At 36.5% G+C, this 14,934-nt stretch overlaps 1 protein-coding gene across 1 annotated transcript in view; it reads left to right on the forward strand.

Annotated features, from left to right (window-relative positions):
* Positions 1–873: 873 nt before the first annotated feature.
* LOC113951479 (atrial natriuretic peptide receptor 1-like) overlaps positions 874–14,934 on the forward strand; it is a 36,701-nt gene continuing 22,640 nt past the window's right edge. The window contains exons 1-8 of the mRNA XM_027652495.1: positions 874–927; positions 1,661–1,757; positions 4,609–4,741; positions 7,129–7,252; positions 9,223–9,327; positions 9,931–10,033; positions 11,594–11,739; positions 14,834–14,906. Coding sequence (XP_027508296.1) covers positions 874–927; positions 1,661–1,757; positions 4,609–4,741; positions 7,129–7,252; positions 9,223–9,327; positions 9,931–10,033; positions 11,594–11,739; positions 14,834–14,906 — 835 coding nt within the window. The remainder of the gene's footprint in view (positions 928–1,660; positions 1,758–4,608; positions 4,742–7,128; positions 7,253–9,222; positions 9,328–9,930; positions 10,034–11,593; positions 11,740–14,833; positions 14,907–14,934) is intronic.

Genomic DNA, 14,934 nt, shown 5'->3' on the forward strand with positions numbered 1-14,934 from the left:
TCCATCCAGAGACCTTTCAAGTTTAGTTGGGCACACATTGCATTTTTTTCATGCAATTTTGATGTAATAAATATTTAAGTCCAAGCATTTTGAGTAAGATTGTTAATATCAGGGGCTGAGAGACAGAATTCAAGAGAAAAAGAAGGAAATATTCAGGAGAGTTGAGGCATAACTGATAATTTGTATTGGTGGTGGCTTCAGCAAACATAAATAATCATGGACACATCTATGTCTTTATTGTACCACAATGATTACATGGAGGTCTGTTTCACCTGTGCATGTAGCAGAACATGTGGGTAGAAGTTGTCCTACACCTTCAGCGACTGAGAAATTGAAGTCATAGTGTCTCATAAAATTCAGGTTGGAAGGAAACTCAGGACATTATCTAATCAACCTCTAGTCTTACAGTTTATCTTACATAGGTGATCTTTTCTTGCCTTGGAGTTTATACCCTCTCCACCCCTAGGGTCAGTTGTGTGCCTGTGTTTATTTTCACAACATTGATTCATCTGCCTAAGGCTCAGATGCTGCCCACATTTGACAAGTCAGTGAGATAAAATCCCCCCATTCCTTTTCCAGTTTTGAGTTGAAAGGGGCATAAATTTCAACAGCCTGAGAGCAGGGCTGACGCTAAGACAAGTGGGGACCTTCAGAGAGGTTCAGCAGAGGTACAGAGGTGGCGTTTCCATCCTGCACTAGAGGTGGGGTAGGGGAGAAGAGGAAAAGAGGAGGCAGAACAGCTGCAGCAGCTGGAGTTGCCAGGATAAGCCTGCCTAGCAACACCCCTTCTTAGGCAAGGGCATCTAATTCAGAAGCCACAGCAGCATCAGAAGCAGCCCTGACACTTTGTGAGCTGGGTGCATGTTAGGGAGCATGAGAGCTGTCAAAACACCAGCCTTAAAGATCCGAATCCTCCTCAGTTTATTGGTAGGTACACTACCTAGTTCTGCTTACCAGAACTTATTCCTGTGATCTGTGCATACAGAAAGAACTTATTAAAGTGAAACAGCTATTTATATTTATGTGGATTTTATTTTAGTAACGTAGAAACCAAGAGTAATAGAAGGCTATATTGGAAAAATTATTTGTATCATTCTATCTTATTCCATTAAAGTTGTGATGAGCAATTGTATACTGTAGTGGATGAATACCTTTTAATAATATATAAAAACAATTAGCAGATTGTATGGGTAGAAATTACTATCTTTTATTAGAATTAGAATAAGACCAGGGTGTATTATCTTAAAGTATTCTGTTCTGTTCATACAGAGAGTGTAAATTTCAATATATGACTAGTATATCTGTTATGATGCATTATATATATATATACATACACAAGTATTAGGTATATCCTGTTATTGTTGCAGTTCAATTTATACGGTATGAGGATGCTGCATTCTACCTGTAATAGGCTTATGCAATCTTAATTTTATCTATCATTGGACAGATCAAAATAGCATAATGATCGTATTTTTATACCCCTAGAAATTATTTTTTTTTCCCTCCAGAATTTGAAGAGTGTGAGATATGCCAGGCTATGTTTCTGCATTCGGTTTGATTTCTGTAGTAGAATTATAGACTTGGGAGATGGCACTCATCCTTCCCCTGTTCTCATACTGTTTTTTATGGTGTCTATTAATTTTTATTATTTTTCTGGCAGGTGATATTAGTGGAGGGGTGGCATGATTTGGATAATAAAGACTATGACTGTTGGCCCCTGGAAAAACCAGATGAGTATAACATGCTGGATTGTGGAGGTGAGTGAGTCATTACACTGATCAAGAAAGGTGATATCTTACTTGGGGAATGGTTGAAAACCCAAAATCGAAGTATTCAGAATAATACCTCACTCATGATGACTCTATCCATGTTACAAAGCAACTGAATCAGGAACAACCTCTCTTCCTAGAGAAATAAGTAAAAGAAAACAACTAAAACATACTTCAGAGCAGTTATTTGTCCAGTATTTAGTGGTTCCAAAAGAAAAAGTAATAGCAACAGCTGTATCCCTTCCCCCAGAAAGAAAGAAAACATTTTCTTTCTCATTAGAAAACCAAATACAATTTAATCCAAACAAAGCAGGCTGGCAACTCTGCATTGCAGCAAATCTATTGAGTCATTGCTTAAACTCTGTAGTGTCAGTTCAAAAGTGATCTGGGCTTAAAATCTTCAACCAGTAAGCAAAATCACCTTGCTCAAAACTTTGTTCCATGAGTACTTCAAAAACCCTTGAGATTTGTAACCATTTACTCCTATCAGTTTCAAAAATTAATTTACATGATGAGACAATAGAAAAAATAGAATAATTTTTATGTTCGTAATTGATCGAGATGGAAAAGTAATTAGAGATCAACTGAAATTTGGGAAATTCAATTTAAATATAAGAAAAAATTCTTACACCTCAGAAGTGATAAAACAGTGTAACAGGTTTCTCAGTAAGGTTGTAGTTTCTCCATTGTTGGAGATTTTCCAAACACAATTAGACAAAGGCTAGAGTAACCTCCTTTCAGTGACCCTGCCTTGAGCAACACGGGTTTGGACCAAATGATTTCCAGAGGTGACTTCTAACTTCCAATATTCTGTGACTTTGTGACTCTGTAACAAATAAGTAGCTGATGTAAAGGAACACTTCGTTTATGTTGTAAAAGATAGCATCAGAGACAAGTATTTCAAAAGAGGTTTTAGAAAAAGCCTGAGAAACTGATACTGATAAAACACTCCAAGCAATACACTACTGGGTCACGCTCTGAGCTCAATGTTACATATTTTCCAATTCATTCTGTTGGAACAGTGAAATGAAAAGAGCATTAGATCCCTCTAAAAATTTATGATTGCTTTAACATTGAAACAGGTATTTATTAGTAGAGATGACTTGTTTAAAGCTATTCTTACTAATAGTCAAAGTATGAGCTGAGTACAAGGAAGACTAATGCAAGTAAGTTGCTTAATTAACATACACCCTTTACAACCAGTTTTAGAATGAAATCCAAGCTCTATTGTGTCTTTCTCTGGGGTTCTCCTTGCCGTTTTCTAGGCATTTGCCAACAGACACATATACTGTAGCTTCACTGCTGTGGATTTAACAAAAGATCTTCAAAGCTTCTGCTTCTTCTTCTTATGTGGGTGTATCTATTGTTGAAAGATACCTTTATGAGACCTTTAGAAAAAAGTAGGAAGTAATTTAACTAAAATTTATGCTGACCTTTTGCCTTCATTCTCTCATGTTCTCTGAAGCTTTACTCTCTCACCTCTTAGTGCAAATCACACTAGCTTTTTTTTTTTTTTGTAAACCTTTGTATTGTAGTTTCTTCGTGTGAGTATTTATAATGAGTCTTTAATTTTCAAGGGAGATGGGAAATAAAGAGGTTATCTTACAATTTGCCTAGTTATATCTGGTAGGAAATCATGTTTAGGAGAAAAAAGTAGTGGGTGCAGTAACAGTACAAGTGAAGAATATACTTATAAAAACAACTACAGGATAACAAAAGAGTTCATAACTGAACAACAACAACAACAGAAAAGGGAATCTCTTGTAAGGCAGATTTACCCATTCTCTGCAGAAGTGATCTGATACTTCTCGACAAACTGAATGCTACACAGTTGCAGGATGTAAGTAAAGTGATGTGGTGCGTATCGAAACCTTCAACCAACAATATATGAAAAGGAAGGTGAACAGAGTGGAAAAAATTTGATGGTGTTATTTAAGATTATGGATTTAAAACTTCTCCCACCTCTTATCTCCCTTCATTCCCAGGTCCAGAGCAGATAATATGGAGTCCCAGGGAAAAGAGAGACAATTGGGATAAATCATCTTTCCCACTTAAAAGAGTGGGAATAGAAAATGACAGATGTCTGGGTAGAGCTCCTTCCACTGTCCTCTGTTCCAGATGTGATAGGGTTTATAAAATAAGAATGCTTTTTTAAATATGCAATTATTAGTATATATAATTTATGTCTCATGAGGTTGAGGGTTTCAACTGAATTTTGTGTGTGGTAGAGTTGTCTGTTCTTCTTCCATAATAAAATGCACCTCAATGAGAGCAACCAAAAATTAAGATCAATGTTTATTTTGTGATCCAAGGGGAAAGCAAATACATCAGGACAAGCAGCAATACATTATACTGGAAACAAAGCTAGATTATGTAAAATGAACAGATTTTTTGTCACATTTCTCCAACCGCAAGATATTTTCTAAATGAGTGTCAAAATTTTTCAATTAATGTGCATTTGTGGTTACCTATACAGTCACTAAAATTGATGATGGATTGGGGCTCATAACAAGCAGTGGAAGAATACTCGGAGGGTTACTCAGAGGGTAGTGGAGCATTGGAACAGATTGCCCAGAGAAGCTGAGGGTGCCCCATCTCTGGAAATGTTCAAGACCAGGTTGGATGGGGCTTTGAGCAACCTGGACTAGTGGAAGGTGTCCCTGCACCATGGCAGGAGGACCCATGGAACTAGATGATCTTTAAGGTCCCTTCCAGCCCAAACCATTCTATGATTCTATGAATAGATGAAAATCAATACACAGAAAGTTTTACATTTGTGTTCATCTGTTGAATAAAATAGTATAGCAAATATTTTGGCCCATGATTGTGTCATTTCTAGGACTGGAGATGATGTGGGTACAAAGGCCTCCAGAAAAGGCTGTGAGTGGGGAATCCTTCAACGTGACCTACGCAGTCTTTGCTTCAGACAGCTTTTATCAATATGCAGTGCAAAATGGAATCCTTTCCCACAGGTATTGCTTCCCATACAAATGTTATCATGGTCATGAGTATGTGAGGATTCTGTGTGTACATATTCATAAACATAATTGGAACATATGCTCTGGGGATCCTCACTAATTCCTTGCATGTTTTGAGGTCTCTTATAGCTCTGTTTTTTCTGATATTTCCCCCTCTGCAATGACTTTGCTCTCAGAGGATCCACCATGGCATACTTTCCTGCTCGGTCAAAGATGGAGCACATCACTAATGTCTCAGTGCAACTCTGAACATCACTTCTTGCTTCTGTACACACAGAATTTATAATTGAAGTTTAAGCACGAGTCTCAGACTAACTGTATATCTTAAACTCATTTTAATGATAAGAATGATTGAAGTGCACAAAATGGATACGAAAAAGATGCCAGTCCAACACTGAATCCACTGAATTCAGTGGTGAAATGTTTTGTTTTCTGTGGGATTAAAATCAGTCCAAAAGCTTATATATCAACTCAGGGACTGTGTTGTGGACATCAGCAACTAAGCAGAGAATGTTTATTTGTACAAATCCAGATCTACAGATCTGGATCTACAAATCCAGGGCTAATACACCCTAATTTTACACTTCTGTCTGAGCATAAGAGTTCTCCATTTATAGCAATACCTGGGTCAGAGGCTGCAGCTGTGTTTCCCTGCTTTCTGAGAGATGTTTATGGAAAACCTCACATTTTTTGCTGTTGTTCTTAGTGTTTACATTACAAAGTTAAGATCTAAAAGGTGTTATCCAGAGATTTTTTTTTCATATTGAAAGATGATTTATAATTCATTTACAATGGCAAAAATATAATATTTTTTATTTTTATCATCTGTATACAATGTTTACAAAGTTTTTTTAAGTTTTTTTTATCACATTTGCTGAAGTGTACGGCTACTAATAGTTTGAAGATCTCAACCATTAAGCAGATTTTTTCACTTCTAGGGAATAGTTCTGATTTTATAGTCTTCGTAGGGAGACCCACTCTCTCAAATCACTAAAGAATCTGGAAAAGTCTTCTTTTCATGTACTTATATGTCTTGCAATAGAGACAGATGGCAAATATTTTTAAAGGGAGAGAAATCTATACTGAAATCTTTCACTGCACCTTATTTTAACTAGAATATTATCTGGTTGACACTTAAGGTTACAATGGCTGACTGAAGTACATCTGGCTGGAAAGTCAGTGTATGGCCATCAGCATGGCTGGGTGAAGCCATGATGAAGATCTTGAATAAAAAATACAGAATACAGGATAAATTTTAAAAAGCAGCCCTAGAGAAAGTGTGTGATTGAATTAAGCAGCAGCTTGATTGTGTGTTTTTCTTAACTCCCAGTATGAATTCAAAGGCCAATAAATTTTAATATTTTATCTGCTCAGATATTTGGGGGATTGAGAGATTTGCTTATCTCAGGTTTCAAGTATTTTTAAGCCTTTGTGAGTATGGTCATGAATACAATCTATATTAACCTAATCCTCTATATTTGTGTTTATTTCTTACAATTAACAGAGCCTTCTCATAATAAACACAGTCTTGTCTTAAATCTACTCATTACTAGGCCTTTTTTCAGTAAAAACAAGTTGAAAAATAAATCCCTGTGTTCTGGAACTGTTTTATAGAGATCTATCACAAGTGCATAACATTTAAACTAAACTACATGTGGCTGTGTCTACTGAGTAAACCATGTTTGCAGATTATTATTTTATCTTAAAGCAATATTTATGAGAGTGATAACCAACTGAAAGTGTAACTGAGGAAGCAGTGTTGCATCACACATTTCCAGGTGACTACATTCATCTTTCAGGAATAAAATTTCAAAAGTTGTTTTGTAGGACAGTCTATTCGTAAAGTCTGCGTTTTGCTTTACATTTTTGTTTGGGGGAATTGTATCTGATATTATCATCCAATATGCTTATTTTCCTTGGCAATTTCAATTGTGGAGCTAAATAATCTGTATGAATCACGTGCATAGGTGAAGGGATATAATTGAAAACACTGAGACTGAAAGTAGCCAGGGACACATATATCTGATAGTGGAAGTTGAATAATGTGTTAGATGATGTAGTGCCAACTAATCCCACCTGGTCATGAAGTCAGGCTGGGGAGAGAAGTTGAGGTTGGTCCCTGGTTGCAGCACAGTACCTGCCAGATGTCCCTACTGCATGGCAGTGGGCAGTGGCCCAGCTGACAACAATCTTCTTTGCTCCAGGAATGCTTCAAACAGAAGTGAGACAGAAGAGAAAGAAGTAACAGTGTTTAGGTCTCTTCATATGTTTTTGCTGCTAATTTTTCTGAGAAGAATAAAGAACAAGGTGTCATGTACTTGTTGCAGTTTTTGAGAATGAGAATGGATGTAAAAGTTTTACTCTCTCTCCTGCTTGGCTAGTAATGCTCCTGATGCAAAGGAATTCTGTGAGGAACATGAATGCCCTGCCAGATGGAAAGATGCAAATGAGGAGAATTGCTGTGTCTACCATGCCAACATTCATTCCTGTCCTTTGGCCTTCATGGTTAGTATGATGGTACAAAATAATTTACTCTGTTCTTGCTACAGGATGAAACATCATTTTAATAAGCAGGTTGAAGTTCATGAAGTCTTTCTGTAATTACAATTAGACCAAATCTATAGTTCACTAAAACCACTGTGGCAATGTCTGTCAGTTTCAGAATTCTTTTTGCACTGGATGCTGAGGCCACAAAGCAGGTGGCTGGATCTTTGAGTAAGGCTGTATGCAGAATCTCTCATTATGTTTAGTGGGGTCAGTTTCATAATTTTGAGATTACCTGACTCAGATTGCTGTACAGTCAATAAGGAAAGAAACACAGATCATAGCATTCTGAAACAAGCAAGGCAAATTTTCTGTTGGAGGTATTCCTACCTTTCCAGCTTATAGAGGGAATGTGAATGATTTGCTTGGATTACTAGAGTTGAGGGGGATGAATATCACTGGCTGTGACTTGTAGGACTGAAGCCTGTATACGCATGTCCTGAGATGGAATGATTTTTCTCCATTATATCAGAGTAAAAAAAAGAATCCAAATACAGGATAACAAAATTTGTTAATGCAGTATTAGCAATATCCATTCTTAGCTTGTCTTCTCAGCCTATCTCTCTTTGAATGAATATTTGAAGTTCTGATTTTAAAAACACAGTTTGGAACATCTTAATTTTTTTTAATCTGTTAGGTAAGCCTTATCTTGCATACTAACCTTCATGCAGTTGCCCAGTTTTTCTAGTTGAGCTCCCTTCTGGCAATGTGACACATTCTTACCGATCAAAGATGGTGTAATAGAAAACCTAGTCTACACATCTTGCAGCTGTTTCATGTACTCTTCTGTGCAAAGGCCTAATTACTCTATAGGAGCTCTAGTTTGCTTCTCGGCAGTCCCTTTGTAAAACTGTTTTCTTAATGACTCCCAGAGAGCCTTAGCTGAAACCAGAACCTTGGTTCAAAAGAGGAATCCTTGTTGGACCATCACACCAATACTTTTGTCTTGAACCACAGTAAAGAACTTCAACATGTCACCCCTTTCATGACCTCTCCACTGTTTCTTACTTTCACAATTAGTACTGTTTGGAATTAAGGTGTGGAAATGGCAAAAGCATGTTAGCCAACATGCATCATCTGACTTCTTCGTAATGCTGTAAATACTTTAGTTCCTGTTTCGAGGAACTCTAAGTAGATTGACTGTCAAACAGGAAGGCCATGAGTATCACTACATAAGATTGAACATACACTTCAAAGAAAGTTTTTTCCATTGTCTGAGGAGGTTTTGTTTTTCACTTTTTTTTTTCCCAGTATAATGAGTTTTAAAACATTCTATTTTTGTTACCTTGAATCCATTTCTTTTGATTTAATGTATTTCTTATAGTCCTTTGAAATAAGTACCTGAAGAAATACCTGGAAATAGGAGGCAGATTGAATCCTTTCAAAAAACCAAAAAAACTACGAGATCTTTGACAGCCGAAATAGTCCTCCATGATTGCAGTTGTAGGAGATTTACATCGTAATGGTTTTACTGAGAAATGCTGTGCAAACAGACAATAAGGTACCTCACTTCCTCTCTAGAGAAAAGGGGAAAAAAAAGCTGCTGTATCAAAAGTAAAACTTCAATAAAATCCCTTGAGAAAAATATTAAAAATAGGATATGATTCTGGTTCTAATACAGCAAATTCTGAAGAAGTGAATTAGCTTCCTAGGGTTACTCATTCTGTGAGTGCACTACTGGGGCTCATGTATTTTAAAAAGTAACAATATTTGTGACATTTTAACTCAGTATAGGAACAATTGCTTGTCTCTTACCTTTTATTTTGTCACAGAACAGTGTTACTTGTGTTTTGGCATATTAATTGATTTAGCTATAAAATATCACTTTATTTGCTGTTAGAGAACATAAGTAATTTTGAGAAGGTAAAAAAGAGGAGCTAGGACTTCCATTGTGTTTTACTTTACTCACATAAGCAATGTGTCTACTAAAGGGTAAAGGAGGAATTTGTGGTCCATGGATCCCAGATGATGGTCAGATATTTACTCACACTTTGTCTACTGCTGGAAAAATGAGCCAAAGAAACTGGACTGCCAAGGTAAACTATATTTATTGCATATAGCATTTTACCTGGTTTGCTCTTTTCAGAACTTACTTGCTAGTAATTTAAAACACTTCATGTATATGCTCCCCATCCATTTATTTCTGTGTTATGTGTGTAAATGATGCATATAATATCAATTCCCAACTGACTTGACTTGAAAGCATCAGTTTTATGCCTTATGTAGTTGGTGGAAGTAATGGGGATGGGAGGAAAATGAGTCCACCTAAGGCCAACACTAACAATATACTGCACTACTGACTGGACTGTAATGCAGGTTCATATGATCATTACGGCAGAAATTATTATTTCTGCCTGGCAGAAATAACAGAGAAGCAAACATGGCAGAATGCACAGGCCTAATATCCCTGCTTGGTGAAAAGAATACACACCAGGAGGGCAGTCAGATCTGCCTCTCTCATAAGAGCTGTCTCTTCTCCTCCATTTTGCCCACACGGTGAAGGACACCTGCCCTTCCTGATTCTGAAAAACATGCACAAATTCTTTTGAAGGTCATCACAGCTGGGCAGTTCTTATTGTAAAGCCTAGTGTATGCAAGAGAAACTTTGATGCTTGCTGCTTTGTTCACTTGTTTGGCAGGTTGTTTTAGTTCATGTGGGTGTGACTTCTCTCATTGCACACATCCGAGTTGGGAAAATGCAAGCTGCTCTGGAAGCAAAAACCACAGTCCTTCCTGCAGTAGGTATGATATAAAATGAAAATGTGAGGGAACTGCTTACTGAATGCAAATCTGAATGGTTTTATTATTCATGTATGGTAACCAAGAGCAAAAGTACCTCCTACCGCAACTTAGCATTGAAAATACACAAATGTCTTTCTGAAATTCTTCTTCACATAACACTGAACATCCAAGAAAGTGTTTGAGCTTCTAACATGTATTAATCTAGAACAACAGAAAGCCACTCTTGTCAAATAAGTAAGGTGATGATCAAATACCGTGATCAACGGCTTCAGGTACTACAAGGCTTGTCTGCAGTTCATGGAGAGGTGAGAATATTCTTTTAACAAATGTTCTGAGAATCTGGACACTCTTCATCTGAAGAGGAGCAGACAAGCCTTAAGCAAATTGGATTGGTAGAAATCCGTATTGGTTCTCTTTTTCACATAAAAATTAAATTACTCCCAAAGGCATCAGTCTTTCATTAACTTTTGTACAGCTGTATGAAGGGAAGAAGAAATAACTGTAGCAATTCTCTTAGCAATGTAAAATTTAAAAATTGGACTTTGTTTAATAAATGAAACACATGGCCTGAAGAAAAATATTGGTTAAGATAGGAATGTCATCACACTACTTGTCAGCTACTCTTCTGGAAATCTGAGAATATATTTCCCAGTGTTATGGAAAAATAAAAAGGACTGAAGCAACTCCAGTGTGAATGGAAGTATTTAGCTATAGAATTTTCTATCCATTTCAAGGCAACAGTAGCTGAGTTTTCCAGGAAACTTACACTTTATCAGAAAAGAAATGTTAAAAATGCAGCTCCCCTCAGACAGAAAGTGACTTCTGTTATTATCCTGGCGTTATACTGGAATTAATGGGGCTGAGACAGAATTATTACTGAGCAGTGGATTTTATTTTGTAAAGGCTTTTTTTTTAAAAAAAAAAAAGTACATAGTGACATTATTACATTGAGTTCATCTCACAAGGCTGAAGTACAGCATGATATTAGTTTAGTCAGAGAGGTAAAATTGAAAGACCATTCAGGACATGGGAGAAGGAGTTTTGTCCTTCAGGGCTTCTGTTTTACATCCCATCAGATGCTGTGGATGATTTATGTAAGATCTTGGAGTAAAAGAAATCCTTGTAAGATTTCTTTCTGTAGTTCCTAGTGTATTCTGCTACTGAATAAGGGTCACTGGGTTCTGGGGATCACAAGGGCTGGATTAAGTACAAAAAATAGAAAAGGAAATGCCTGCCTTGAAGAACTTTGTGTTTCAGAGAAGAACCCCATATGAACAATGAAAAACACAGTAGTAGTGATGAAGTGTTTTATACACAAAATATGTCAAAGCCTCTGATGTAATTAACATTTAATCTGATCAAAGAGATCCTGCATCACTTCAGAAATTCAGATTGCTCTTTCAGCTGCTGAGATGATATCTCTGAATTCTTCAAAAACTATTATTTCTGGCACTCTGAGGTTTCCTAGCTCAAGAACCATGTGTTTAGATCAGGATACTACCTCATAAAGGGATAAAACTGCCTTAAAATATTCTGATACGTGTTTCCTTTTTTAATCAGTCTGTGGAGATGGCTTTTGTGAGGAAGAGGAAGGCTGCTCTATCTGTCCAGCAGACTGTGGGGAATGCCCACTTTCCGCTGATGCCAGGATAGCAATTGCCTTACCAATATGTTTAGTCTGCACTGGTTTCATTTTGATAGTCATGGTAAGTATCCTTTCTCTCCTCTTCTATTTTTCTCTTGCTTCTATGATTTTATTGGATAGAGTGGAGCTCTCTCTTAGTAAAGGGATAGAACTTCTTCATTCAGAACCTCTGTGCTGTGAAAGAAAGGAGAAAGAAGGGAAAAAAAAACCTATTAAGGCTTCTTTGTGAGAGAAGTCTCATTGTGTTAGAATTTTCATTCTATAGAGAGAAGACTACAGCGGGGTGGTTATATCATTGTAAAGGAGGAAGAGGTTTTTCAAAATGGAAAGTAGGGGATACCAGAAAAGCAAGGGTACCTTTCACTCAAAATAAAACTCTGTTACTAAATCAACTGCTTAAAAACCCTATGGAGGCCAGAACTATAAAACTATTAAAAAACAATTTAGGTAAATTCATTAGGGGACTAGATCCTTCAGGGGCCATTAAATCTCAGAGTCCAAATACAACTTGTAATGCAAAACATTCAACTTGAGATATTCTCAAAAGAAATCATGGGAAGAGAATCTTTTTTTTCCTGTTTTGGTTGGCTGGGTTTTTTTAACAGGCTCATTTTCTTAGTGTAGCTGAACTGGCTTGGTTCAGCTCAAAGGGATTAATTTTGCATAGCAGTTATCAATTATTATAACAGATGCATGAAGGAAAAGCAAAAAGGAAATGAGGAGTGTATGAGTAATCGAGAAGCAGTTTTGTGTGTCTTTGAATAAAAAAGTTTTTATGAATAGGAGACAGCATGGTACTATGGCTTATTACTTCACGGTGCTTCTGGGAAAGATGATCTATAACCTTTCTGTGTCTGCATCTTGGAAAAAAATACATTTGTGACTTTCTTAACAAAGATTTAACAGGTGATTATGACAGTTTTAGAGTCATTATAGTGATTATGTACCTGTAGATAATTTGTTTGGAGCTTGGCCCATAAATCCTGTAAAACAATAAGCTACTCTTTCATCAGGAATTCCTTCTCTTTCTATCTTGTGCTGCAGTTGCAGTAGGCAACTACACTGAGAGAGAGTGAGCAGGAGAAGGCTGATGGTCCACAAATTGAGGTACTAAGGGATGCCTGAATCATAATTAGATTTTTTTTCTCTATTCTGTTCCTTATTCTGTGGCTTTGTGAGTTAGGAACAGAAGCAATGTTGAGAACTATTTGAGTATAGTTCACAAAAAAGTTGTGACAATGAGTTTATGGTAACTGTCCCATGAAATCATATGATCTGACAGAAATGTGTAATTGGACAGATGAGAAATTCGAAAGGTAAATGTCTGGTAGCAAAATCTAGCTATTATTTCTACTGTTTTTCTTCAGGTTTTGAGTTTGTATTTTTTCTTCTTACATTTCTGTATACGTATTCCTACATGTATTGATGCCTTAAGCCCCTAATAGTTTTTTTATTTTTCTAGTATTTGTAAAACTTGTAAGTTTTATAAGTAGTGGAAGTAAGTTTTAAAAGCAGAAATCCTTCCCTTCTTTGTCCCTTGTCCCTTTCCCTTTCCCTGTAGCACCCTTGTTTACACATTCCTTAACCCTCTTACCCCATTCTATGCTCCCTATATCAGCCCTACTCCTGAATCCAATAGAAATGTTTAGTCTTTTGTCAAGGCAAGGCCTAGACAGTTGACAGAACAGCATATCTGGGCCTAAACCACAGAATGAAGTCAAGAATTAGATAACTATGTACCCTTTGTGCTCTGATGATGATGAAGATGGGATGAATGGAGGGTCCCGAAATGCACCCCAGACCCATTTTAAGGGGATGGACCCCGGGGTGGTCCAGAGCAAAGGCCACAGGGTGGACACATCTGGGATTGGATGGATGATGTTATAAAATGTAACCTCACGGGCACAAGTATGCGCGCGCATCTTGTAACATCTTAGCCTTGGCAAATAAACCCTTTCTTATCTCACCCCTAATTAACTGCTCCGGAGATTTTTTCAGCACCTAAATCCCACAGCAACAGTATAATGATACGGGAATGATGTAATGATAACTTCTTCAATAACAGTATCTTTTTAAAAAAAAGAGTTTTATTGGTTTTATTGTAGCAAGATAGGAAAGATTATTTTATCCAATTCAGTTACTGACAAAATGTAAAAAGAACCATCTGGAAACTAATGCCTTCTTTAATCACTCAAGTAGAAGAAAGGATTCGTTTGATATCAAGTGTCTATAGCAAGCCTGATAGTCACTTCCTGATAACAAGTCTTTGTACAGTCATACCTCTACAAGATAAAAGTGAGTTTCTTTCCTCAAAAACCTTTTGAAATAAATGGGATGAAATAATTTGATTTAATGGGCTCTATATTTGCCATGAATTTCTCCCAATTATGTCGATACAATTTCTACATCATGTTCCTTGTGTATGAACTTGTCACCTGTTTCAGAGAAAACATGCATCATTCCTGGTATAATTTCACTCTCTAGGAAATGCTATAATGATGGTAAAATGCTGCTTTGATTTGACATTTTGGCATTGACTGCAGCCATTAAAACTGTATAATTTAATCTGGTGCTCATTTGAAATCATGTATTTATACTTTGTATATTAGTTTTTCATGTCAGCTCTACAAGAAATCAGCTATTAGATCAATGCCTTCTTCACTGATGCTTCAAGTAGCCAGTGATTCCCTACCTAACACTCTTTATGCTAGAGTACTTGATATAATATGGCCTAATTTGTAGACTGGGGGCTTGGAGTTGGGATGTATTGTGTTCTTGTCATGCACTTACGTAGCATAACACATGTCCATGACATGAGGGGATGTGAACCACTCATTTGATGTCCAGGCTGAAATATAAATGCATAACCATTGATAATAATGGAGAGTTTATAATCAATGCAAAATATGACATGTAATTACTTTTAGAATATAGACTGTACAGTGTTTAATATATTTATTATGTACTGTTTTCTTCTAAACCTCTTATTAATACATTTGGTTCAAACATTACTCATAAGATGTATGTTGAATGTTTAGACATCAGATTTGGTTTGGATACTTATACACTTTCATATTTGATAAAAATAATCTCTGGTTTAATTTCTTCAAAGGCATTGGGGCTACATTAGGAATGAATTTGATTTATTTTTGTAGTGGTTTCAATATCAGAAACAAAAGATGCTTTGGGATGAAAGTTGGATTATAGATTTCACCTGCATCAAACAAGGTTAGTAACTTGTCATTTTGATACTGTG

The sequence above is a fragment of the Corapipo altera genome, unplaced genomic scaffold (assembly GCF_003945725.1).
Source record: "Corapipo altera isolate COAL_440 unplaced genomic scaffold, ASM394572v1 61286, whole genome shotgun sequence".
NCBI classification, from domain to species: domain Eukaryota; kingdom Metazoa; phylum Chordata; class Aves; order Passeriformes; family Pipridae; genus Corapipo; species Corapipo altera.